This window comes from Hippopotamus amphibius, chromosome 9 (assembly GCF_030028045.1).
Source record: "Hippopotamus amphibius kiboko isolate mHipAmp2 chromosome 9, mHipAmp2.hap2, whole genome shotgun sequence".
NCBI lineage: Eukaryota > Metazoa > Chordata > Mammalia > Artiodactyla > Hippopotamidae > Hippopotamus > Hippopotamus amphibius.
In genome coordinates this window covers 33,531,116-33,556,898 of record NC_080194.1, presented here as the reverse complement: position 1 = coordinate 33,556,898, position 25,783 = coordinate 33,531,116, and the positions used below count along the sequence as shown (strand labels likewise).

The 25,783-nt window shown below is 47.4% G+C and overlaps 1 protein-coding gene across 3 annotated transcripts in view; it reads right to left on the bottom strand.

Moving 5' to 3' along the window:
• The window catches only part of IRAG1 (inositol 1,4,5-triphosphate receptor associated 1), a 120,843-nt gene extending 97,059 nt beyond the window's left edge, over positions 1-23,784 (bottom strand). Inside the window, exon 1 of one of the 3 annotated variants that reach the window (XM_057750589.1) lies at positions 23,709-23,784. In XM_057750589.1, coding sequence (XP_057606572.1) covers positions 23,709-23,775 — 67 coding nt within the window. In that variant the 5' untranslated portion in view covers positions 23,776-23,784. Of the gene's footprint in view, positions 1-23,623 lie in introns of all 3 variants that reach the window. The other 2 variants (XM_057750591.1, XM_057750590.1) reach the window with 2 other exon arrangements.
• Between the last annotated feature and the right edge of the window lie 1,999 nt (positions 23,785-25,783).

Genomic DNA, 25,783 nt, shown 5'->3' with positions numbered 1-25,783 from the left:
TTAATAGATAAAACTACAGTAGGATAGCATGATACTGGAGAGTATACAAGGATAGACATATATATCAATGGAACAGAACTGAGAGTCCATAAATAAACCCTTACATTTATAGTCAGTTGATTTCAACAAGGATGCCAAGATAATTCAATGGAAGAAAGAATAGTCTTTTCAACAAAAAGTTCTGAAACTGGATATCCACATTCAAAAGAATAAAGTCAGACCACTTCCTTATACCATATACAAAAATTAACTCGAAATAGATCAAATACATAAATGGAAGAGCTAAAACTATAAAACTCTGAGATGAAAACACAGGAGTAAACCCTTGTGTCCCTGGGTTAGGCAATACCTTCTTAAGTGTAATATCTTCTTAGGTACAATATCAAAAGCACAGGCAACAAAAAAATAAATAAATTAGACATCATCAAAATTAAAAACTTTTGCACTGCAAATGATACAGTTGAGAGAGTGAAAATACAACCAATAGAAGAGGAAAAATTTTTTGCAATAATATATCTAATAAAGGATTTATATCCAGAATACATAAGGGTGAGTCAAAAATTATCCACACTCTGGCTGTGGACTATTTTAATTAACTTTTAGAAAAGACAAATACATCATTTTTTGACATAATCTCCTTGCTTTTCAATACACTTTGTCCATCTGTCAACAAGCTTTCATATTCCCTCATTAAAAAATGTTTTAGGCTGAGCTGCGAGCCATGAATGCACTGCTGTCTTCACTTCTTCATCAGAGGTAAATCCGGCTCCTTTTTGATGGCTAACACTTGTGCGACCTTCCTTGAACTTCTCTGTCCATTCATACACACTTCTTTGCGACAGAACACTTTCTCCATACTGCACACAAAGTCTTTGATAAATAACGGCATCAGGTACACCCTCAGACCACAAAAAATGAATCACTGCACGCTGCTCTTCTTTCATGCAGATCACAAATGGGGCATCCATTTTTGCTCACACCGCAGATACAAATGAACTAATGTAACACGTTCACACCTGCACAGCAGTGACTGGGGAGACAGTAGCCTTGAATGGAAAGCACTGATAAGACAGTGCGGCCAACGGAAGTTTTAATATAACCGGAGTGCTGATAATTTTTGACTCACCCTTGTATAAAAACTTACAAATCAATAATAAAAAGACAAAAAACAATTTTAAAATGGACAAAAGATTTGAAAAGACTTTTCTCCAGAGAAGATATACAAATGGGCAACAATCACTTGAAAAGATGTTCACTAGCCATCAGGGAGTACAAGTCCAGACAACGAGCTATCACTTCACACCCGGTAGGATGGCTACAATAAAAAAGATAAGAACTAGAACTGGCAGGGATGTGGAGAAACGGGAACCCTTATACACTGCTGGTGGAAATGTAAAATGATACAGCCACTTTGGGAACATATTAGCAGTTCCTCAGAAGGTTAAACACAGATTTGCCATAGGATCCGCCAATGCCACTCCTAGGTATATACTCAAGAGAAGTGAAAACGTACGTCCACACAAACACACGTACACTACGTTCACAACAGCATTATTCATAATATCGAAAAAGTGGAAACAAGCCATATGACCAACTAATTAATAGATTAATAAAATACGGTATATCCATACAATGGAATATTTTTCAGCTGAAAAAAGGAATGAAGTGCTGACACATTGCTGAAATAGGGATGAACCTTGAAAACTTCACACTCAGTGAAAGAAGCCAGTCACAAAAGACCACGTATTGTATAACTGCACTCATACAAAATGTCAAGAATAGAGAAATCTATAGAGACAGAAAGTAGATTTGTGGTTGCCTAGGGCTAGAGGGATGCAGGAGAATGGGGAATAACTTTTTTTTTTAGAGGAGGAACAAAAATTTAATTTATTTAAAAGTAGATTTGATTTACAATGTTGTATTAGTTCAAATGTACAATATAGTGGTTTGATATTTTTATAGACCACACTCCACCAAGGTTATTATAAAATATTGGTTACATTTCCTACGCTGTACGTTACATCCTTATATCTTACGTATTTTATTTTATTTATTTTTATTTATTTATTTTTTCTTTCAATCCTTATTGGAGTATAATAGCTTTACACTGTTGTGTCAGTTTCTGCTGTTCAACAAAGTGAATCAGCTGTATTTATACATATATCCCCATGCCCCTTCCGTCTTAAGCCTCCCTCCCACTCTCCCTATCCCACCCCTCTAGGTTATCACCAAACATCGAGTTGCTCTCCCTGTGCTACGCAGTTGCTTCCCACTAGCTATCTATTTTACATTTGGTAGTGCATAAATGTCAATTCTACTCTTTCACTTTGTCCCAGCTTCTCTTCCCCCCCTCCCTGTGTGGGAATAACTATTAATAACAGATGGTGCGAGCTGGGATGCAGTATGTATGCCCACGGACACACATGCATACACACACTCACTCCAGACCACGCTCAACACATGCAACATTCCCAAAAGTCAAATCATCTTTTCAGGATACATCATTTCTCACCTGAGGCATTTAGAATTCTGCCAGCAAAGACGTTCAAACATATGTTGTATTTTCACAAGCACAGGCACAAATGGGAATGATATCTTTTATTCTCACCCTGAAGTCTCTATGAAACAAGGTGCAAGGACAGGATTCATCTCAGTCTGGAGATTCCCTGTTCTCTTCCCCTTCATCAGTAAGGACTGGCTTTGGAAACAGAGAGGAATGTGACCTGTGACAAGCACACCAGCACTGCGCCTCTGGGCTTTCAGCTGGAAGGTTCCCAGGATACATTCTCATACACGCTCCTTTCATCCATCCAGATTTGTCCCAATAAAGGCATCCTGTGTTGCCCGTTCCCCTTTCCTGTGGCCCCTCTACTGCTGACAAGCAAGCAAGAGGAAATCTCAGCTCAGCAGGAAAAGTGACTCTGTTCCCTGCACAGAGTCTGTTCCCTGCCTGATTCAGCCAACTCTGAGAAGGGGAGGCCAGGGAAGTTTCTGGATGCCTCTTGCTCTGGTCCCTTCTCTCCTAAGTTAGCCAGAGTCCAAGGTGTACAATATGCCTGACAGAGTCTTGAGTCCTCGCCTAAGAGGGTGCTTCATCCCTTTCCATCAGGGTGTGAAGGATTCTCCTTGGAGGAGTTGGAATCGGGCGCTCTGGGTGCTATGGACCAGCATATAACTAGGAAGCGCACAACACCTAGGACGTGGGGGCAGTGGGCACCAGCCGTCAGACCCCGGGCAGGCCGAACCAGAGCGGCTGGGAAACAGCCCTCGGGTTCCCTGCAGGCCTCCTCGGCGGCTCACCATTTGGAGCAGTAGTGAATTAGTGTGATCCAGACTCCAAAAATAGTAGTCAGAGCATCTAAAATTGCCTCCTACCCTGGGCCGGGCCAGTCCCCTGGGGATGTCCGTATCTCTAGAACGCCCCCATTCACCCAGAGTGCTTTGCGTCAGACCGCAGCGGGGCTCTGGGCAGCCGCTAAGCCCTGCTGGTTGCCTTCACTCCTGCCCAGGCCCTTTTGACACTGCATCGCTTGCCCTGCTTCCCAAACAGGAAATGCTCCAGATTTATGCTGCTTGCTGTTACCAAGTCAAAGGCCTTTAACCTGGCACATGGCTTGGAAGGGCAGAGGGTGGCCTGGGTGACTCTGTCATTAGCTGTGAATTAATTCTTGAAGATGAAGACCAGGGAAGCAGAATCACCTGGGGAGGCCCAAGCTTCTAATCTGGTGCTGATGCCAAAAGAAGCCATTTCCACGGAAGCCTGTCTCTCTCTGATACAATTATTCTGGCTTCCCAGGGAATTTTATCATCACGAAGACTTGTCACACCAAGCGTGCCTCAGTGCCTTTGTACATCCTGTGCTCTATGCATGAATGCCCTTTACTCCTTCTTCCCTGACAGATGCCCCATCACCCTCTTCTTTGATGTCTTGCTAAGGGCAGGGAAGCTGTGGTGTTCGTGAAGTCTGTCTGCAATGAATGCTTTTGAATCACCACCAGTTTGTATTCCATGTCTAGAGATGCACACACCCACTCTCCCACCTTCCGATCAACAGTGATTCCCAGTTGCCTTGCCCCTGGGACAGGAGCAACGCAGGGAAGGAGCATCCCCAACAACTGGACTGACCTCCAATCTTCCAACGACTAAGGGGTCAGGACCTCCAACCCCCACATGAGCTGTCTGGCTGAATGCAGTTTGAGTGTCTCTCAGCTTAAAGATCATGCCCTTTAGTTCTCATTTTCTTAGCTGTGACCCTCTTAGTGGCTCTACTTTGCCTCCCTAAGAGATGCCCGTGCAGTACAGAACAGAGAAAGTGCTGTGGGTGGGGGTGGGGGAGGGAGGACAAGTTAGCCTATGAGTCAGTTTCCTGCTCTGTAAAAGGGAGATAACCGATTCCACCTCAGGCTGGTTTAGAGGATGAAATGAGATGTGTAAATGACTTGGCACAGAGACGATGCTTTGGGGAGACATCTGCAATTTATGTCCCTTTAGCAGCAGGTCCTCCTTCTTCTGGTAACAGCAGCATCTCATCATCCCTGTGCTTGGGGTGGGCTGCTTGACCGCACTGCAGGGTCAGGCCTGGCTCAGCAGAACACCCCTGGCCCTGGCGATTCACTGAGGGATGAACACAAGACTAAGAATGGGCCAATAAATCCAATTTGGCAACTTCCGTTGGAATGCCTGGGGGGGGCTCTTGCTGCTGGGGATTCTGAGCGGAGGAGGTAAGCCGGGGACTGTGAGTACCACGGTGCCGCCGAGAGGCAGGGGCTGCCTAAGGAGAGATCCCATACCAAGGGCAGTTGAGAGATGGAGGGAACGAGCCCCACGGAACGAGCCATTTCTGGGACTGCCCTAGACCTCTCAGTTATAGAAAATTCTGGTTCTTGCCTAATCTAATTTGAATGAGTTTCTGTTCCATGCAAACAAGAATCTTGCAAAGCTCACCAGATTTGGTTTACCCTTCCCGCTACCATTGCTCGGGGTGGGGGTGGGAGGCTCCCTGAGCCCTGTAGAGATAATGCCACAGCCCACCTTCCCGTCCTCAGCCCCCTCCTCTTCAGTCCATCTTCCGCAACACTGATCATTTTCTCGAACGCGGGCTTAGTCATGTTACTCCTCACTTAGAAGACTCCTCGGCTCCCCCCGGCCTGGAGAGCAAGTCCCCACTTCCCCAGCTCCACCTTCAAAGCCCTCCACAGTCTGACCCAATTCCCTTCGGAGTGTATCTCTCTCAGGACCCTCTCCCCGAGCTCCGCAGGCACCGTGCCTGATTCATAGCAACCTGTTACCCACTCTGAAATGCTCCCCCTGCTCCCCCACCCTGTGCCTTTCCCTGGAAAACCTTCCCCTTCTTACCAGCCTTCCAAAATTCCACGTCCTCAACTATCTTCTCTTCCGAGAAGCCAGCACAGCACAGTGGCCAAGGCAGAATGACTATCTCACTGTCCTGCGCTTACTTCCTTGTTACATATAGTACTTGTCAGTCTGTCCTCAAGTGAGAATACTGCATATACACTGTGAGAGCAGGAAGCATGTCATACTTGATTCTGGGGCCCCCTGGGGCCCCCGCACACGGATCGCCTGCCACAGCCCCTTGGTAAATTTGTTAACACAAGACCTCAGCTTCCAGCTGACAAGCTCTGAAGCCCCCGCCCTTTCACTCAACCACACTCTAGGAGAGGGGAATCTAGCCTTGGGGTCATGTTTCCTCTTCACCAGGAAACTTTTTTTAATTGTGGTAAAATACACGTCGCACAAATTGTACAATGTAAACCATTTTAAAGTATACAGCTCAGTGGCATTAAGTGCCACCACAATGCTGTGCACCTATCATCACAATGTAGTTCCAGAACTTTTTCACCCCCCCCCCCAGATGGAAACCTCATACCTGTTAGACAATCACTTTCCCGTCCTTCCCTTCCCCCCACCCCAGGCCCCGTCAACCACTCATCTGCTTTCCGTCTGTATGGATTTGCCTGTTCTGGGTATCTCATGTAAATGGAGTCATACAATATGTGGCCTTTGTGTCTGGTTTCTTTTGCTGAGCATCATGTTTTCAAGATTCATCCAGGTTGCAGCATGTGTTAGTACTTCATTCCTTCTAATGATTGAATAATACTCCATTGCATGGATATATCACATTTCGTTTATCTATTCATCAGTTGATAGATATTAGGTTGTTTCCACTTTTGGCTATTGTGAACAGTACTGCTATAAACATTATTGTACAAGTTTTTGTTTGAATACCTGTTTTCCAGTCTCTTGGATATATACCTCGAAGTGAAACTGCTGGGTCATATAGCAATTCTACATCTACTGGGAAGCCTCTCACACTTGTCATATTTAATCTTCACCAACACCCTGGGTCTGCTTGGTTGACTTTACCGTGGGAGAGTCCATCAGATTTTTAGATGGACGCTGTTTCATCACGATGGCTGTCTCCTGCAAGCAATCCTTAAAGGGTGTTCCTAGTTTTTAATATTATCCTCTTGGTGTTTTGAGCTTTCCATTGTCTAAGCTATTCAGATCCAGTGTTTAATTTGTCCCTCACAGAAGTACTACAGGGTAGATACTATTATGTCTGTTTTTCAGAGGAAGAGGCTGAGTTTCCATGGGGTGACATGACTTGACAAGGTCACAGCCATCAGGGGACCAGCTGAGGTGAACTCCCAGCCCAGCGCCCTTTCTGCCCAACCACAATGGCCCTCTCTGTCCAAGGTCTTTTTTAAAATAATCGCCTTCTGAAATGTATTCTCAGATCCATTATTGTTTAGAAACGCCCCCTGCTAGGTGACCGCTCAGTGCTGGCACAGACCTCACATACGCTGCCAGTTGGCATCTCATTTATAATCAAAACTTTTTTCCTGGTGCAGATTCTGCCTCTAGCAAGGAGATCAACTTTTTCCTTTTCTGGATCTTCTGGGACCTTCTGGAATCCTGGGTTAATGCTCCCTTTTGATGTTGATCTGAAGCTAAATCTTAGTGTGTCCCACAGCTCAGCCTCAGCTCTTGACATTTCCTCCCTATTCTTTTGTCCAACCCAAGAGCATCCACTTCCCCTTCTCAGGAGGAAACTATCTCTTGGACTGGGGAGTCCCCTGACCTCTTTGGGGCAGAAAAGAGGCACAACGACCTCCAGCCTGACAGGGTGGAATTGGGTTCAGCCTGCTCTTTGGAAGCTTCCAACCCTAGTATCCTAGTTCCAAGTAGAACCACCTAGAAGACTACAAAGAATAAGGCAAGCAAAACAGACAACAGATGACAGTGACAACATCCACCATTCATCAGAGCACACCACTGTCCCTGCCGCTTTATGTATATTTGCTCACTCAATCCCCTGACTGCACTAGAAGGAGGATGTTATTTTGCAGATGAGGAAACTGAGACTCAGTGCCCTGCAGTGACTTCTTCAGAGTAACAGAGCTGAGGGTGGCCAGGCAGGACTGGAAACCGGCAGGGTTCATACCATCCCCCCTCTGGCCACCATCTGCCTCCCGGGGAGAGTGTTTTGGAGCTGACCTGGCCCCCTTGGAGGCTGCCTTGGCAGTCTCACAAGTGGTGAGGGCTTTCTAGATGCCATGTGATCTACCTACTCAAGCACAAATGTCCCTAGACAGCTTCTCCCAAGGTACGTCCTCTTCAACCCTAGTTCTGGGTGACGCTAGGAGCTCTGAAAATAAAGCTTCCACATTTTGATATACTCGGGGATAATAGCACAAGGCAGATTTTTGTCCTGCAGCCCTTCTCAGCCCTTAAGAAGCAAAGATGTGGGATAAGTCTCCGAAAGGGAGAGAGAGTATGGATAGTTTCCCAAACGTATTTGACTATGGAATGTTAAATGGAAGGATTCCTTGTCCAAGGAGTATCTCAATGTGACCTCAAAGCCCTGGTCGGAGATGCCCCCAAGCCCTCGAATTGGCGGCATCCAGAGCTGAGGGAGCATGGTGGCTGTGCACGTGGGCTCTGGGGCCAGGCTGCCTGGGATCACATCCCAGCCCTGCCTCGTGGTAGCTGCATGACCTCAGGCAAGTTATTTCATCCACCTGTGCCTCAGTTTCTGCATTTGTAAAATGTGGGTAATGATAACAGTGTAAATTAGATTCTACGCAGAAGCTTCTTAGGACAATGCTCAGCACACAGTCAGCACTCACTAGACGTTAGCTGGCATTTTCAATCCTTCTGGAGCCTTGCAAGTAGCAGCAGGAGTCTACACCCGGCACTCCCTGCCCCCAGGCCAACAGCAGCCTCTCATTATATAAAACTTCTCAGTGGAGATGGTGTAAAGCCAATTAAAAGACAGCCATGGCTCCTTAGGGATAACCCTTCCGATCCTCGATGCCTGTGAAAGCCTCCTTCTATTCCTACTTCATCTTTCCTCCCTCACAGATAGGCACATAAGAGTCAGGACACCAAGATGCTGCCCTCTACTTACTTATTTTCCAGTGGGATCTTGAGTTTCCTTCCCTATAACATAGAACGTACCAAGCCTCTAACCCAAGGGCGCCGCACAGCGCGGGTGGGGTTAGGGCACTAAGCAGGCAGCGCCTGGATGGCCAAGCCGCAGAGAGAGGACAGCACCAGCGACAGGCGGTGTGTGTCTTCCCCTTTGGGGGACGCAGGAGAGGAGGCCTGTGACAAGGGGGCTTGGGGAGTGAATTAGGCTCATTCACAGTAGCTGCTGCAACAGACCTAAAATCTCAGTGGCTGTGAGTGTATGTCTTGGGCACTAAGTCTATTGCAGGCAGGGATGCCCACCTTCATCTTGTAGCAAGAAGTTCTAGAAGAGACCAACCTATACGGAATGTGCAGCCCGCATTAAGTGGGTTTACGGATGCCAAGAATTCCTGGACGACCTTGGCTGCCAAAGCCATGCTCTGTTGCCCAGTTGATGCTCCCCTCCCCCGTTATTGGAGAAGTAAGAGCTTGGGGGAGGGCAGGCGTTTGCCTCTGTGTTAATTCTCTCAGCTTTTAAAAGACTCCTCTGTAAGCTCTGAGTCTCTAGTTGTCCACGTCCCAGTGTCTCACTTTCTTGCCTCTGGGAGGCCTCGGGCCCTGAAGTAGCTGTTCCTTTGTGCCACTGATTCTCCACCTGGGGCAGAGATGGTTACTGCTCCCTGAACACTCCTGTGGTCCCCTGCATTTCCCAGCCCCCCTCGCAGTTGGTTGGGGCTGTATAACTAGCTCTGCCCAAGAGACTGGGTGTCGTCTCTGAGTTGAGGCACTGAGGGCCGTGCCTCCTGCCTCCGCCCCGTCTCTGGCTCTGGAGGCCAGGTGCTTCATAGAAAAACTGCAAGAACCAGCTCAGAAGCAAATATGTCCTCTCCCCCTCCGTCTGACTTCTCCACTGAGTGTCCGTCGGGGGAGGAGAAGGGAGGTGGGACGTGGGTTAGGTAAGAGAGAACAGCTTTTGCACACAGGGCCGTCCAGGAATTCTTGGAATTTACTCAGCCATTTAATGCAAGATGTATCTTCCACGTAGGATTTTCTGTTACTAAACTTCTCGCTGTAATTTGGGGGAACAGTGTGCCCTGTGATCCAGATATCCCCAACGGTACCACGGAACAGTGTGGTAGACAGCATGTCTCGGGCTATAATATACACACAAATTACCTGGGGGTGTCGTTAAGCTGCAGATTCTGGTTCAGCAGTTCTGAGGCAGCACTCAAGAGTCTGCATTTCTAACCAGCTCCCAGGTGATGCTAATGCTTCTGGTCCCTAGACCCTGTTCTGAATAGTTAGGTGAGGGGCAGGGCTGACTCCTTACATCTGGCAGGAACAGTGCCTAGTGCCCTTGAAAATGTTTTAATTCCTTTTAAAAATCAGAGGGGGAAAAAAAGAACTTTCAGGTCAAAGAACATGTTTTCACAGATAACATCAATATATTCATCTTTATACCAACAGAGTTATAAATTTCATAAGCAAGAAGGGGCTCATGAAGGCAAAAATGCCTAAGGCGCACTGAAATCCTACTGTGGCCCTGGGGGCAGGGCAAGGGCAGTGGGAGGGGCTGTGCTATCTATAGTGCATAAGGCTGTGAAATCTGAAGAATTCATGAAAGTTGACACAGACAACAGGACTCCGTGGTCCTCTGCGAGGATCACATGAGATGCAGTATGAGAATGTGCTACTGAGCAGCAGAGAACAGCTCTGGTAGCCAAGGTCATCCAGGAGTTCTTGGCATCCATATACGCACTTAATGCTGACGATCTATATTCCACATAGGATGGTCTCTTCTAGAACTTCTTGCTACAAGATGGAGGTGGGGACCCCAACTTGCATTAGACTTAGTCCCCAAGATGTAGTTAGCTGCTGGAACCATTTCTCTGAGTCTCCTCAAGTTCTCCAGATAGCCACTTAAAGAGCTCCGAGGGGTACCCAATGCCTCTTGGAGGCCCACAAATTCTTGCCCCAAATCTCTTCCAAGGGACTTCCAGTCTTTTGGTCCCTGTCCCGACTCCAGAGGACACACCCATGTGCTCCCAGAGCTGGAGAGCTGGGAGCTGCTGGCCCTGTGGCGTAGGGGAAGAGGGACCGGGCTCCAGGGGCCACTTCTGTTAGCAATGAACCCAAGACCATCGTCTCTGATCCAAGCAGCAAATGTCCGAAGCATGAGTCAAATGTCTTGTTAACAAAAAAGAGAATGAATAAGGATTCCCTTCAGCAGTAAATGTTTCCTTAAAAACACAGCCATCCATTTATTTTGGACCTGATGCCAGTTCTGACTGTCCCCAAAAGCACTGCATGGGCTTTTAGAGAACAGACAGTAATAAACAACCCTCTAACACACCTGCAATCCTCCTTTGTCACAGATGCAGCATCTGACTCAATTATTGCTCTGGGTTGACCTCAATCGTGCAGCTACTGGGGAGAACCTTTGGGCCTTGGTGGGTGAACTGTTCACAGATGAGGAAACCAAGGTCTCGAAAGGGATAAGCGATCTGCTCAAGGGCACAAAATGAGATGGGAGCAGAGCCAAGCCTAGGACCAGGGATCACTGCTTATATGCTATCTTCATTTCAGCACCAGGGATGAATATTGGAAACCTTTTAATGTTTTCAAACCTGGGAGAGTTCATTCTTTCATTCACTCACTACCTACCAAGAACCATCTTAAACCTGCCATGGTTCTAGCTTCCCTTACTATCTCTTAATAAACCCATAATGATCTAACCTTTTGAAAAATCTTACCGGCCCAGCCTCTACCTCCTCTTGGCCTAATAGTTCCAAGCATGAGATTCTATCTGTTGATGGGCTGTATGTGCTTTGCATCAAGGGCAATCTAGCCTTGACCTTGCCACGTTCCACTGTGTCAACCCGAGTGAACTAGTGAACCTCAGAAAGCCTTGATGTCTCATCAGTAACATGGAGATATTATTATTACCTACCATACAAGGTGTTGCAAAAATATGTGATAATATGTGTAAAGCATTTAACACACTATGTAGCTGGTGCTCAATAAATGATAGCTGGATCGTAATGATCTTAAGTATATTATTATTACCCTTGTTATTGTCAAGTGAAACGAGCTCCTGGGGATTTCAGCAAGTTGAACTTCCCCGTCCAGCACTCTGAAAAGTCAGGCTTTCTTTGTTCACGTGCCTACACAACTTATGCGTACAGCCTGTGGGACTCATGACAGGAGGGACAACCTCCAAGTGTTTCTGGGTCTAACGTTGCCAGATCCTTGAGGTCACCGCCACATGCATCTTTCTCTGCTGAACCTCGCTGATCAAAGAAACAGTCTGCCGCTACCAGCGTAAGGCCCTGCGCACCCCAGAACTGTTGGGAATGGTGGCTGTACATGGGGACAACAGCAAGGAAACAAGGCTGCCCTCTGATGTACAACCATGTGAAAAACCACATGCAAGGGATACGATTAGTCATCTGTGGAAGTAACTCAAGAAATTGTACATGTGGCTGTGGAGATGGGAAGCTTGACCAGGATCTCCAGAAGGCAGGACAGGAAGACACTTATAAGCACGTGACGACATCTTTTGGAGAGATTTTTGCTTCCAGCAATTTCCCCTTCTCTAAGAGGAACCCCTATACACAAGGGGTTCCCATGGCCGCATCTATACCCCATGATCCTGTCACCTGACCGTGGCTGATTGATACCGACCCAACCAAGCTGGTCCCATTGGGGTCTCTCCCCTGAGACCTTGGACAGAGACTGGAACCTGGATGAGATGGGAGCTGAGCCCTAGCGCAGTGTCTCCAGGGTGGGGTATGCGGGCCCAGGGAATAACCAAGATGATCCAGTGCAATACACGAAGACGATTGGAAACTGCTATCTATTTTCACTTCCTTAGTATTAAACAAGCAGACTGGCAATGGCGCCTTCATTCAGTGTTGAAAGGTCACTGTCACATCCAGTTTGTGAGATGTCTTGAGAGAACAGGGGAAATTCTCAAGTGCTAAGGCACTGAAGCCACACCCTCATGTATTCATTTGCTTTCAGTGAAGTATCAATATGATACATCTTGAACGTGCCCAAGTGGATTTGTGAAATATATTTATCTAGTTTAATCAAACCAACCATCATAAAATGGGCAAGTGGCTTAAAAGGCTCCTGCAAAAAAAATGTGAAAATACTACTACTAATAACACTCGAAAGTTTTTACAACTGGTGGATCAAATTGAAAATTTCACTTAGCATTCAGTAAGTGAGGATGCCCTTCTTCCACATCAGCTATCTGAGCTGGTTATCCTCTGCCTGTCCTCCCTCTCCCTGCTCTGCCCCAGGATCCATTCTCTGCTCTGTGCTCCAGGATGACACCTTTTGGATGCATCACTTGGGCTTCCATGCTTGCTGGCTGAGTTTGGTCAATGGGCCAGCAGGGGGTAGGGGGAGAGGGAGGTTGGGCATTTCCTTCCCTGCCCCCTCCTTGCTTCAGCGCTACATCTCAGGCAGTGGCTGTATCCCTCAATAATTACAGCTCATCCTGGATGGTCCCTCTTCCCTGGCTCTTCACTGGCTTCCAATCACACTATCTTCTTCTCTCACCCCTCCTGGCTAGGGCTGGTAATGACTCCCTGCTGTTGCTAGTTTGGTGGGTATCTGGGCACCATCCCTTGTGGTTCCCACACCTCTGTAAATGGTCCTTTTGTTAAAGTCTCTTGAGCCAATTGAGTTGGATTTGGTTCCTTGCTGGAAGACTGATTGGTACATTGTCTTGTTTAGCCATGACGGTTATTAAAGCCAGGGGTAACCAAAGTGCTAAGATCTTAAAACACAATGAGGCATAATTCATCACATTTCTCTTACTAAAGAATACTCTTTTAAGGGAAGCAAAAAATAAAAAAAATTAAAAAGCTGCTGGCACTGTTAAAAACATAAAGCAAGATTTTCAAATAGTATATTCTCTTTCTCAGCCTTTAACAGTTCCTATTTTTACGTTTTATACCTCACATATTAACATAGTAGTTCATGAATATAATTTAAAATAAAAAATACACATAAATTAGATGCATACTAAAAAAAATGTTTTAATTGATGAGATGAACCATCAAAAATCCCTTGCCTTAGAGAAAATGTCTGCTATAGAGAAAACACTGGCAAGTTCCTACTGCCAGGTCCCTGTCACTGCCCTGCAGGCTGTGTTCCTGAGGACTAATGGTCTACTCCTTCCTTTGATTCTCTGAACTACCTTCCGACAAACCCCATCTTTCTACAGAAGACAAAGGGAACTCCAAGAGAAATGCTTATCTAAAGTTCCCAGGGGATGGACTTCCCTGGTGGCTCAGTGGTTAAGAATCTGCCTGCTCAATGCAGGGGACACAAGTTCAATCCGTGGTCTGGGAAGATCCCATATGCCTCAGAGCAACTAAGCCTGTGCGCCACAACTACTGAGCCTACGCTCTGGGCCCCGCGAGCCACAAATAGTGATCCTGCGTGCCACAACATCTGAAGCCCATGCGCCTAGAGCCCGTGCTTCTACAACAAAGAATAGCCTTGCTCTCTGCAACTAGAGAAAGCCCATGCACAGCAACGAAGACCCAACGCAGCCAAAATTTTTTAATTAATTAAAATAAAATAAAACAAAATAAAGTTCCCGGTGGAGAGACCCCTCCTATGCTCTGGGGAAGTCTCTCTGTTGCAGGCAGATGGCTATCAAGCCACTTTATGGCCTATGTGAAATACCCCTCAGAACTTTCCACCTTCTGAGCAAAATCTTCATCTCCCAGGCATTTTGGTTACTGGAAAGGGTAATCCCTCACCATACATTAGCACACAGACATTCAGAATTATATACTTCAGTCTCTTGTGAGTTTGATTATCATGTGTTAGTCTCTGTGTACATAATCAACTCCAGGCCACTGACTAGGCTCAGAGAGAGGGCGAGGACCCCGGCATAGCCCCAAGATCACGCTCCTTAGGGAGTCCTCTTGGCATCCAGCCATCTAGATTCCTCCTGACAGTACTCAGCCTCATCGGCATCACCTTCCATCAGGGACCAGTTGGACCTCAGCTGGGAAACAGGAAAGACACCTTAAGTAAGAAGTCAAGGAGGACATTACAGTCTTTCTACCAGGGAACCTATCCCCAAACAAGTTGAAAATATCATGACAAGACAGCCCTTAGGGAAACCTGACCATTTGGAGTTCCATGTGCTTGATGTTAATCTGAGATTAAATAACAGTTATTATTTATAGATTACTTACACACATGTAAGCGCTGTGGATACAGCAATCCATCTCATCTTCATAGCAACTCTTTGAGCAACTTATCATCATCAGCCCCATTTTACACATAAGAAAAGTAAGTCAGAAATTAGATAATTTTGCCCAAGGTCACACAGAAAGCTGCAGAGCTGGGACTTGAACTCGGATCATTTGATTTGAGAACCTGAGGTCCCAACCACTACTCCATCCTGCCTCTGTGGCAGATTGGGTGACCATGGCCATATCTATAAACTTTTCGGGCACAAGCCTTGGTGAATCACAGAGAGTGACTCAAGACTCACGATGTACGACATGGCATTTCCTGCCAATAAAAAGCTGATGGTTCTAGACTTGTACTTTCATGCTAAACAGAGGAAGGGCCTTGTTCATGGACAAGGTCATGAAACCTGGTAAAGATTGTCACAGACTAACAGGAGACAAAAGAGAGATGCAAAGTAGAGTCAGCCTTGGGGAACAGCTGCCCCAGACTCCTGCCTCTAAAGCTGAAGGCCTCTGCTCTGCGTAGCAGTGCTGGGGTCCCCTGGGCTCAAACTACAGGAGCAGGGATAAGGGCTAGACATTCTCACTCTGCCCTGTGGCCTGGTGTATCAGCCACAGAGTGGTGGAAATTGCTATAGATCGGGGGTCTGATGGTTTGGATTTGACATCCCATTCTTCACTTACTAGTTATTAGTTAGTGGTCTTAGATAAGTGGCCAGACCTCCTTGAATCAGTTGCTCATAAATATCTCCCATAGATAGCCACAGTATGGATTTAATGAGATATTATACACAAGATGCCTGGTATGAACAGCATGCTCAGACAAAGGTAGTTCCCTTCACCCTCTTCTCTTGTCTATATGAAGTATCCCAGAGGAGGGAAGGATCATTTCCTCCCTGGCTGGAACTGCCTAAATGGAACTTCCATTAAAAAAATAAACAAACAAAAAACACACCAGATACATCTAGTTGGATGCATGCCTTGTCCAAGGAAGGACTTGTCCTGAAACAGATGCCGCCATCCCCGCCCAAGGTATCTCAGGAGGAGAAATGGTGAGGCTCCATCAGGCAGAAAGGAGAGGAGCTGGGGTGCCTGCCCTCCTGGGACCACGTGGCAGCCCTGCAGCTTCGCAACATGACTTGGGCCAGACCGTCACTGCAGTTCGGTTAGAAGCATAACGCTTCTTCTCCACACTCAATTGTTTCCCTCCGTGTGGAAGGAGCCCCAAGAGTGTAAGACTCCTGGCTCCACCCCAGGGGAATGGCTGTCTGATGGTCAGCTCGATAAATGTTAACATGAATAGTCAGCCCTTTCCTCTTCCCTTCCTCTTGGGACACACATTCTGCTCTGCTCCTCCAGGCTCTAAGATGTAAAGGGGCCTGCCTCCACCGGAGGACACTGCATAGGGCTTGGGGGGTAAGCCTGCTCAATTCACCGTTAGACAGCCTGCTTGCCTGTCAATGTAAACCTCGTTCTCCAATATTAACTTTATCAGTCGTAAGGGTGATATTAGACTGACTTCTCAATGAGCCTTAGAACTTAAGAGGAGGAAGGAGGTGTTTTTCCTGAGCTTCCTTAAAGACCCCACTAAGCACCAATGGCCAATCATCTAGAACATAAGTCTGCCACTGCCCGTGGTGCATTAATGGAGGTGAGACTGGGACCCAGAATTATGGGCAATCAGAGCCTCACAGCCAGTCCAGAAGTGTCCTTGATGGAATCTCTGAGGAGAGACAAACAGAGGCTAGAAATAATACTACGTAATGTTTACTGGGTGCTAAGAGCAGACACCAGGCTGAGGGACTTAACCCTACAAAGTGGACACCATCATTATCTCTGTTTTACAGAAGAGGAAACTGAGACTTGGAGAATTTAGATGCGGCTCAAGGTGTAGAGCCGGTCAGTGGTGGAGTCTCACGGTCACTCCAGGGCCTGAGCTCTCTAGCAGGGCGAGATGCTGCCTGAAGCTCCAGGTACCAGCTCCCACTGTGGTCACGAGGGAAGAGCTGGTCAAGGCTGAGCCCTGCTCCCAACTCGGAGCCAGTGCTCTTTGGACCACACCTGTATGAGCAAAGGCAAGCATGTCTTCAGGCTTTCTTCTCCTTCTGATGAACCAGGGCTCTCTGGAAACATCCTCCAGGTTAGCCTGTCAGTGGCAGAATGTCCTGTAGCCTGTGTGTGTCCCTTCCCGGGCGACCACCATGCCCTCTGCACCGTGTCTCAGCCCTGCAGCCCTACTGAGATCACTGGATGGCCCCATCCCTTTCAGCCTCTCCCATGGGCCCACAGGTTCCTAACTTTCCCTTGGTTTTGCTAGGGTGGCTCAGTTTCCCCCAACCCCACCCTGCACTCACTGATGCCCCTGATCATAGAACCCCAGTTTCCTCCAAGGCAATGTTTCCTAAACTTGTATGAGTCATCTGCACACCACCCTCCCATTTTCTCCTGTCTGTGTGCCACCTATATAGTTATTGGTTTAATCATCTTTCATTTAACTGGCAATGAGCCAGAAAGCCAGGGTTGCAATCCTGCCAGGGCCATTTACTAGCTCTGTGTTGTTGGCCAAGTTCTTTACCCTCTTTGTGCCTCAGTTTCCTCATCTGTACAATAGGGATAACAGAAGTAACTACTTTGGGCGCTGCCTTGAGAACTAAAGGAGGAACTGCAGGGAAAGCATTAGAACAGTGCCTAGCATACGAGAAGCACTCAGTAAGTGTTAGCTTCCCCTGTCATCACATTTATTTTAAAAGGAAACTTTATATCCCTACCATCCATGGAAAAGTCAGCACCACTTATACCACAAATAGAGAGGAGTTCGTTGTAAAAATAAATTTAGTGAAAACAGTTATTAAATTCCAGCTATTCCTGATGAAGGCTCCAAGCCCAAGACTTGCTCTCATTTTGTCAGGAAGAGAGACAAGCAAGCATGTGAAAGATGTGGAAGGCACACTAGGTTCAAAGTTGGGAGAACAACTTGCCCCGATTTGCCTGGGACGTCTGGTTTTAGTACTGAAAGTCCTGCAGCACCCACACTCCCAGGCTACCTCAGATGGACAGAAAAGAACTTAAAAGGCAATTCTGAGGTGAGTTCATGTGTTTAGAGCTGAGTCAGTATCCCACTTGCTATAATCTTGCCGAACAAGCTCTGGGGCGCACTGCACAAGCCCACCTGGGAGCGGTGAGTTTCCAAATGCCACAAATGGATGGAAAAGCCATCATGTGTGCTCCTGTGAGACAGGTCCCAAAGAAAAACCACATTTGTAAGTGGCCAACGAGAGGAACGATGATTAAACTGTTGCACAGCTAAAATTACTCAGTAGTAGACAACCCTTGAAGCATCATGTTTTGAAGTATCTTTGATGACATGAGAAAATGATCATGATAGAATGTTTGGTTAAAAAAAGCAGACTATTGCTCAGCCATAAAAAAAAAAAATGAAATTTTGCCATTTGCAACAACGTGGATGGACTTGGAGCGTATTATGCTAAGTGAAATGTATCAGACAGAGAAAGACAAATACTGTATGATAGCACAGAATCTAAAAAAATAAGATTAGTGAACATAACAAAAAAGAAACAGATTCACAGATATAGAGAACAAACTGGTGGTTACCAGTGGGGAGAAGGAAGTAGGGAGGGGCAAGGTAGGAGTAGGAGATTAAGAGGTACAAACTATTATGTATAAAATAAATAAGCTATGAGGATATAATGTACAACATAGGGAACGTAGCCAGTATTTTATAACCATACATGGAGTACAGCCTTTAAAAATTGTGAATCACTATGTGGTACACCTGTAACATATAACATTGCACATCAGCTTTACTTCAGTTTTTAAAAAATTGAAAAAAAAAAGCAGACGAACTAAGATGTCCTACAGTGGGTGAATGGATAAATAAACGGGGGCATCTAGATAATGGAATATTATTCAGCACTCAAAAGAAATGAGCTATCAACCCATGAAAAGACATGGAAGAATCCTAACTGCATATTACTAAGTGAAAGAAACCAGTTCCAAAAGGCTACATAGTGTTTAATTGCAACTGTAGGACATTCTAGAAAAGGCAAAACTATGGAGACAGTAAAAAGATCTGTGATTGTTAGGGGTTGGAGGGGAAGGATGAATAGATGGAGCACAGAGGATTTTCAGGGAAGTGAAAATATTCTGTGTGATACTACAGTGGTAGAGACATGTCATTATACAATCTGTCCAAACCTATGGAATGTACACCACCAAGAGTGAAACCTAAGGTAAACCAAGGACTTTGGGGGATTATGATGTGTCAGGGTAGGTTCATCCATTGTAGCAAATGTACCACCCTGGTGGAGCTGTTATATTGTGGGGAGGCTATGCACGTGTGGGGGCTGGGGGACACGGGAAATCTTTATGTGGACCTTCCTATCAACTTTGCTGTGAACCTAAAACTGCTCTAAAAAAATAAAGTCTTTCTACATACAGATGGCCAACGAACACATGAAAAGATGCTCAGCATCACTAATCATCAGAGAAATGCAAGTCAAAGCCACAATGAGGTACTACCTCACACCGATCAGAATGGCCATCATCACAAAATCTGGAAATAACAAATGTTGGAGAGGGTGTGGAGAAAAGGGAACTCTCCTGCACTGTTGGTGGGAATGTAAGTTGGTACAGCCACTACGGAAAACAATTTGGAGGGTCCTTAAAAAACTACAAATAGAACTACCATATGATCCAGTCATCCCACTCCTGGGCATATACCCAAAGAAAACCATAATCCCAAAAGAAACATGTACCCTAATGTTTATTGCAGCACTATTTACAATAGCCAGGACATGGAAGCAACCTAAATGCCATGAACAAATGAATGGATAAAGAAGATGTGGCATATATATATATATATATATATATATATATACACAATGGAATATTACTCAGCTATAAAAAGGAATGAGATGGAGCTATATGTAACGAGGTGGGTAGACCTAGAGTCTGTCATACAGAGTGAAGTAAGTCAAAAAGAGAAAGACAAATATTGTATCCTAACTCACATATACGGAATCTAAAACGGTACTGATGAACTCAGTGATAAGACAAGAACAAGGACGCAGATGCAGAGAATGGACTGGAGAACTCGAGGTTTGCGGGGGCACGGAGTGAAGGGGAAGCTGAGATGAAGTGAGAGAGTAGCATAGACATATATATACTACCAACTGTAAAATAGATAGCCAGTGGGAAGTTGCTGTATAACAAAGGGAGATCAACTCGAGGATGGATGATGCCTTAGAGGACTGGGATGGGGAGGGTGAGGGGGAGTTGAGGGAGGGAGGGAATATGGGGATATGTGTATAAATACAGATGATTGAACTTGGTGTACCCCCAAAAGTTAATAAATAAATAAATAAAATGGAAAAAAAGTAGTTAAAAAAAATAAAGTCTTTCTAAAAAAAATTTTTTTGGCTATGCCACACGGCTTGCAGGATCTTAGTTCCCCTACCAGGCATTGAACCCTGGGCCACCACAGCAAAAGCTCCAAGTCCTAACCACTGGACTTCCAGAGAATTCCCTTTAAAAAAAAATTTTTTTTAAGCAGGCTACAAAACCTCATACAGTAAGACCCTGGTTTTATAAAATACAGAGAAATGTAAAGAAAGAAACACACAATAATATTAACAATATTTATCTCTGAGTGATAGGATTCCAGAGGGATCTTTTATTTAGCAGGGAATACACATTACTTTTATTACCAGGGAAAAACTCTAAATAAGAATTATAAATTTTAAAACTGCTGGAAAGAAAGTGACGAGAGCTGATTAAGCCCAGCCTTTTCTTTTTTACATCTGTGGCCGATTAACAGAGAGGTTTTCTGTCTGGCTGGCTGACTGTCACCTGTTTTCCTTCTCCCATGGGGAAGGCCCTCACAGAGAAGGCAGGGCATGTCCGAGGTCACGGACTCTTGCCTCTGCATCTCATCCAGTGAAGGCTGCCCTGGGCTGTTACGGAACTCAGGGTCTGGCCTCCAGGGTCCATGGGGCAATGCAATCCCCATGATTTTCGCATTGTTGGGACTGTGACACTCGATAACTGCCCGAGACCCTGGTTACTAACTAGAGGCTGAGTGGCATCCAACACCAGAAGTGCCCACTTTGGACCAGGCTGGCCTGAGCTGGAATCCCCACTCACCACCTACCAACTGTGTTCCCTTAGGCATATGACTTTACCTCTTTCAACCACAATGTCCTCATCTCTACCACAAGGATTAACTTAAACAGCAGTTCTAACACAGGCCCTGGCACAAGACCAATTTATATCCATTTTCTCTCCTCCTTCATTTACATTTACTGCAAGAGAACTCAGTTCTCTATCTCCATCCCCAGGACTCAAAGAGCTCAAAGAGCAGAGTCTGAGGCCTCCTAGGTCTCTCCTCCCCACCCATCCAGGCCTCTGTTCCACCTCGGTCACCAAACAGTCCCTCTGCTAACTTCCAGGCCAAAGAGGACAGCTGAGGGGCAATCCAGAGACTCCACGGGGCTACCCAGGAAAGGGGGCAGGACGGGGAGGGTGGATGACTTGAGACCCCCACCCTGCATCCTCTCAAGTCACACTAGAAAAATCTAATCATCAGGCACACATACGTAATAAACCCAGGGCCCTGTTTAACCAGAACATGCATTATGAGCCTATGTCCTTTTCTTCATTTAAAAAAAAAAATTTGATGCTGAGCACTTGGTACACCCCCAGCATTATTCTGGGTACCTGATGCACAATAGAGAATGAGACAAGGTCTCTGCCCTCACAGGGCTCAATATCCACTCCTGCTGGAGGCGTGGGTGCATCCATCCACCGTTATTACCAAGACAGAGGAAAGAGGCTGGGACTGGTTGGAAAGCTGGGGATCCATGTGTGTAGTTCAGCCCATCAGGCAAGGAATCTAGCTTCCTCTCACGGAGACTCACAGAATCCCTCACTCTGAAATTATGAGCCTGGGGGTCCCCCGGGAGTTAGTTTTAAGTAGGAGGCATTCCGTGGCCCTAAATATCCTCATCCAAGATCCTAAGTCTCCTGCTTGTCCCTTGGTGGCTGGATGACTTTGGACAAGCCATGTAACATCCTCTGGTCCGAGCGTCCTCCTGTAAAACTGAGGCAAAGACACATCCCTCTTAGCGTTGCTGAGCACACGCAGTCATGCATGGAAAGCTACAGGTGTGGCGTTGGAAGAGCGTCGGTGCTTCCCCACTGCCCCCTCAGAAACGGCACCAACCAGAGACCTACAGAGCATGGTGGTTACGAGCAGAGCCTCCGGAGACGGGCTGCCTGGGGTCAAAACCCAGCACCACCTGTCATCAGCTGTGTGAGCCTCTCTGTGCTAAAATGTCCCATATACAAGATGAGGGGTGTCCTAACCCCTGCCTTGCAGGACTGTGGAAGTTTGGATTACCACATGGGGGGACGTGCTTAGAACAGTGTTACGTGCATAGTAAGGATGGCATGTTTGCTTCTCTTCTAGAAAACACGTTTCTGAGCATCATTGATCACGTTGTAGCAATTAGCACATGATTATCCCTCCCAGACAATCTTAGACGGTATGCAGGAAGCTCCCACTGCTACCAAGCACAGAGGAAGGCACACCGCTGTGAATACAAACAGCCACCCCCAAACACACACACACACACACACACACACACACACACACACACACACACACGCACACCACTGAATCATGGACCAAACAAACACGACCATAACAACTGTACTATCCGTGAGGTCAAAAATCACCAGACGCTACCCACGGCAGGAGGGTACCTTCACACTCACAGCTGTGTTGAGGGGGAGGAGCCCTGGAGGCTTGGGTTTGACTCCTAGCTCCCCTAGCTCTGCTCTTTCTTAGTGGTCCTGCCTCAGGCAAGTCGCTGAACCTGAGTCTCCTCCCCATAAACGTGCTGGGGTGAGGTGGAGGGGCCTTAACGCCACCTGTCTCACAAGCACGGCTCTGCCCCCTAGTGGGAGCAACGGAGCCCTTAGCAGGCTCTGACTCCCTAGTGCTCCCAGGCTAAGTGCCCTGGGAAACGGCTTCCTTCCTCCTGCAGGAGACCCACGGGCTGCCTTACTTCTCCCGAGACCCTCAAAGAGCAGCCTGAGAGTGCATGTTGAGAAAGCAGCAGCTTCCGAGCTCCGGGAGGAGGGAGAGCCAGCCGGGGGTCCCAGATCCCGCACTGTGTTTACTCCATCTGCAGTGCATCTCCGGGCTTCTACAGCCGTTTACTGGGCAGGAGGGAGCAGACAGCTGGGCTGCTCTCTGGCCTCTGGCTTCCCCCGACCTTTCCTTTGGAGAAAGGCAGCCTCAGTGCCGCTCACTCTAGGAATAGCTCTGACTCCAAGCTCCTGGAGGTGTGCGGGCTCAGGGCACAGACTGGGCACCCATAACCCCTTGAGGGTGCAGGGAAAGGGCACAGGGGGCAAAGCTGGAGACGGGAGAGATGGGGACAGGGATAAAAACAGGGGCTGCGACCGGAACACAGGACGGAAGTGTGGGGACAGAAACATGGGCAGGTCAAGGAGGGAGACGGGGCTGGGCCAGCACCAGGTCCAAGCAGGACGGGAGGTGGGTGGCACAGGGTGGGAGTGGAGGGCAGAGAGGTACAAGTAAGCACAGAGCAGGGCTGGGGGAGGGGTGGCAGGCGGTGTGGGGAAAGCCCTGCCCGGCGGGCTTCTGTAATTTGGGGACCCTCTCTTGCTCCAAAGGGGCCCACAGGAAATCTGGGGCTGGGGACCCCCAGTTAGAACCCACATTTTCACCCTAACCTGTGCATGCTTTCCAACAGTAAGCAAAAAGAGCACAATTTAGTTTAGTTAGGATGGGAAGTTTCACTTCTTATTTAAGAAATATGACAGCAACAATAAAAATACTCAGCTGAAATGCCACCCAACCAAGCCAACTCCCCTGGAAAGTTAAAGTCAGGCGCCCCCATCCCAGCACCCTGTACCTTTAAGGAGGAGAAGGGTTCCCTTGCTCCCGCCGGCCGCCGGCCCCGAAGAGGCAGGTTATTCTTGGAGATAGAGAAGACTTACCTAAAACTGAGTTATTCCCCTTTCCTCCTCCGGCCAGCCTCTCTTCACTCTGGGGAGCTTTTACCATTTAAGGTCAATGTTACATCTGGCTCCGGAGCTCAGAGCTGAGAAGCCTCTGGCTGCTGAGCCCCGCTGCCCGCCTCCTCGGAGTGGGGCTGGGACTTAGAGCCCAGAGCTCCTCGGGGACCCCTCTGGCCTGGCTCAGGGGGCTAACGGCAGGGAAGCTGGCCAGGCCACCCGGGGCTCAGCGCAGGCTGGGCCTGAGAGGCAGCAGCTTGCCCCGGGCCCCTCCCACGGGCACCCACACTGCAGAGGGCAGTGCCCACGGGCAGCTCATGCTGCTGGGCAAGTCCTGGCCAGACGGGGACCAGGGGAACTCGGCAGGTCTGCCTCCCAGCCTGGAGTCTCCAGCAAGTGTGTGAGCCTGGACAAGACCCTGGCCCAGCGCCAGGGAAACTGGGACCATTTCCTGTCCCGGGGATTCGGAGGTGGGGGCTGTACCCACCTTAAGCCTTGGGATTAGCAGAAAGAAGGGCCTGGAAGATTCAGTTAATCCCAGACCTGGCACCAGCCCCGGGACTTCAATCCCTGCTCCTCTACTCAACAGCCCTGTGGTCTTAACCTCCTGGAGCCTCAGTCTCCTCATCTCTCAAGTGGGAATCACAGTGATTGCACCTGCCTAACTCCTAGGGTTGCAGGAGGATTCAATGAGGTAATAGTGACGGGCTCAGCACAGTGCCAGCAACTTAAACTTGCTGATCAACACAAATTAATTTCCTGCCCCTGCCCGGACACAGGTGAGGAAAGGCTGCCTCTCTCCTGGAAGTCCATACCCTGCCCTGACTCGCTCCTCGCCACCTTGGGTGCAGTACCCGCCTGGAGAAAGATCATGGCACCGCGGGCCCTGAGCCAGTGACACGTGGGCTCCAGCCCTCTTCTGCAGCTAGAGGCAGCTCAGAGGAGCCCCGAGTGAGGTTGTCAGATAAAATACAGGACACTTACTGAAATCTGAATTTTAGATAACACTTATATTTTAGTATAAGTATGTCCCAAGTATTGCATGAGACATACTTATATTAAAAGAAAATATGGGGTTTTTCAGCCTAAAATTCTGATTTCACTGCCCACCCTGTATTTTAATTTGCTACGTTTGGCAATTCTAGCCACAGGCCATCATTTGCCGCCTCAGAAAGCATTCACCAGTCGTGCTGAGAGCTCTAGGGGTTGTGCTTCAAGGCTTGTGGCCTCAAGCCCTCCTGGTGACAGCTGCCTGGCTGTACACAATCCTTATCACCAGCTCCTGGCTATGGGTCAGTCACCTCAGCCATGGCAGTCTTTCTCCACCGAACCCAGCCCACTGGGCGTGCATCCCAGCCCCTTCCACGGGCATCCAGTCCTGAAGTGTCTCTCCTCCCTGCTTGTTATGAGAGATTCCTGATGAGACCACAGTGCATGCCGTCTGTCACACCCATAAATAACTGTATTTTTGCAGATGGAACCAGAGGCGACTTTCCTGGGTACTAGTCACGCTTTCTCTCAGGCGCCTACCCCTACCCATCTGCTTGGGAACAGGCTCCCCCTGGTAAAGCCACATGGTGGTAACTACTAGAATTGCATGTATAGGGACTAGAAGGAATTTACCAAACTCTTTAGTGCTGTTTCTCCAACTGCATCATGTAACAGAACCCCAAGTGTGAAATTCTCTGGACTCCTCTTCCAGAAATTCTAATCCTATGAATCTAAAGTGGGACCCAGGAATCTATATTTAATTAAGGCCCTCAGGTGATTCTTACGTAGTTGGTCCAAAGACCCCACTTTAAGGAATGATGCTCTGAAGGTTGATTCTATGAATCAAGCAGCAATTACTACAAAGACAACCAGAAACTTAGGTTGATGGAACTGAAGGCTTTGTGTGCATGTGAGGGGGTGTGTGTGTGTGTGTGTGTGTGTGCGCCTGTGTGTCTGTATGTGTGTATACAGACTGTCTATTGAGCACCTACCATATTCCAACCACTACATTAGATGCTCTACATAAAAGTATGTATGTACCCTCATAAATGCCCTATGAAATGGAA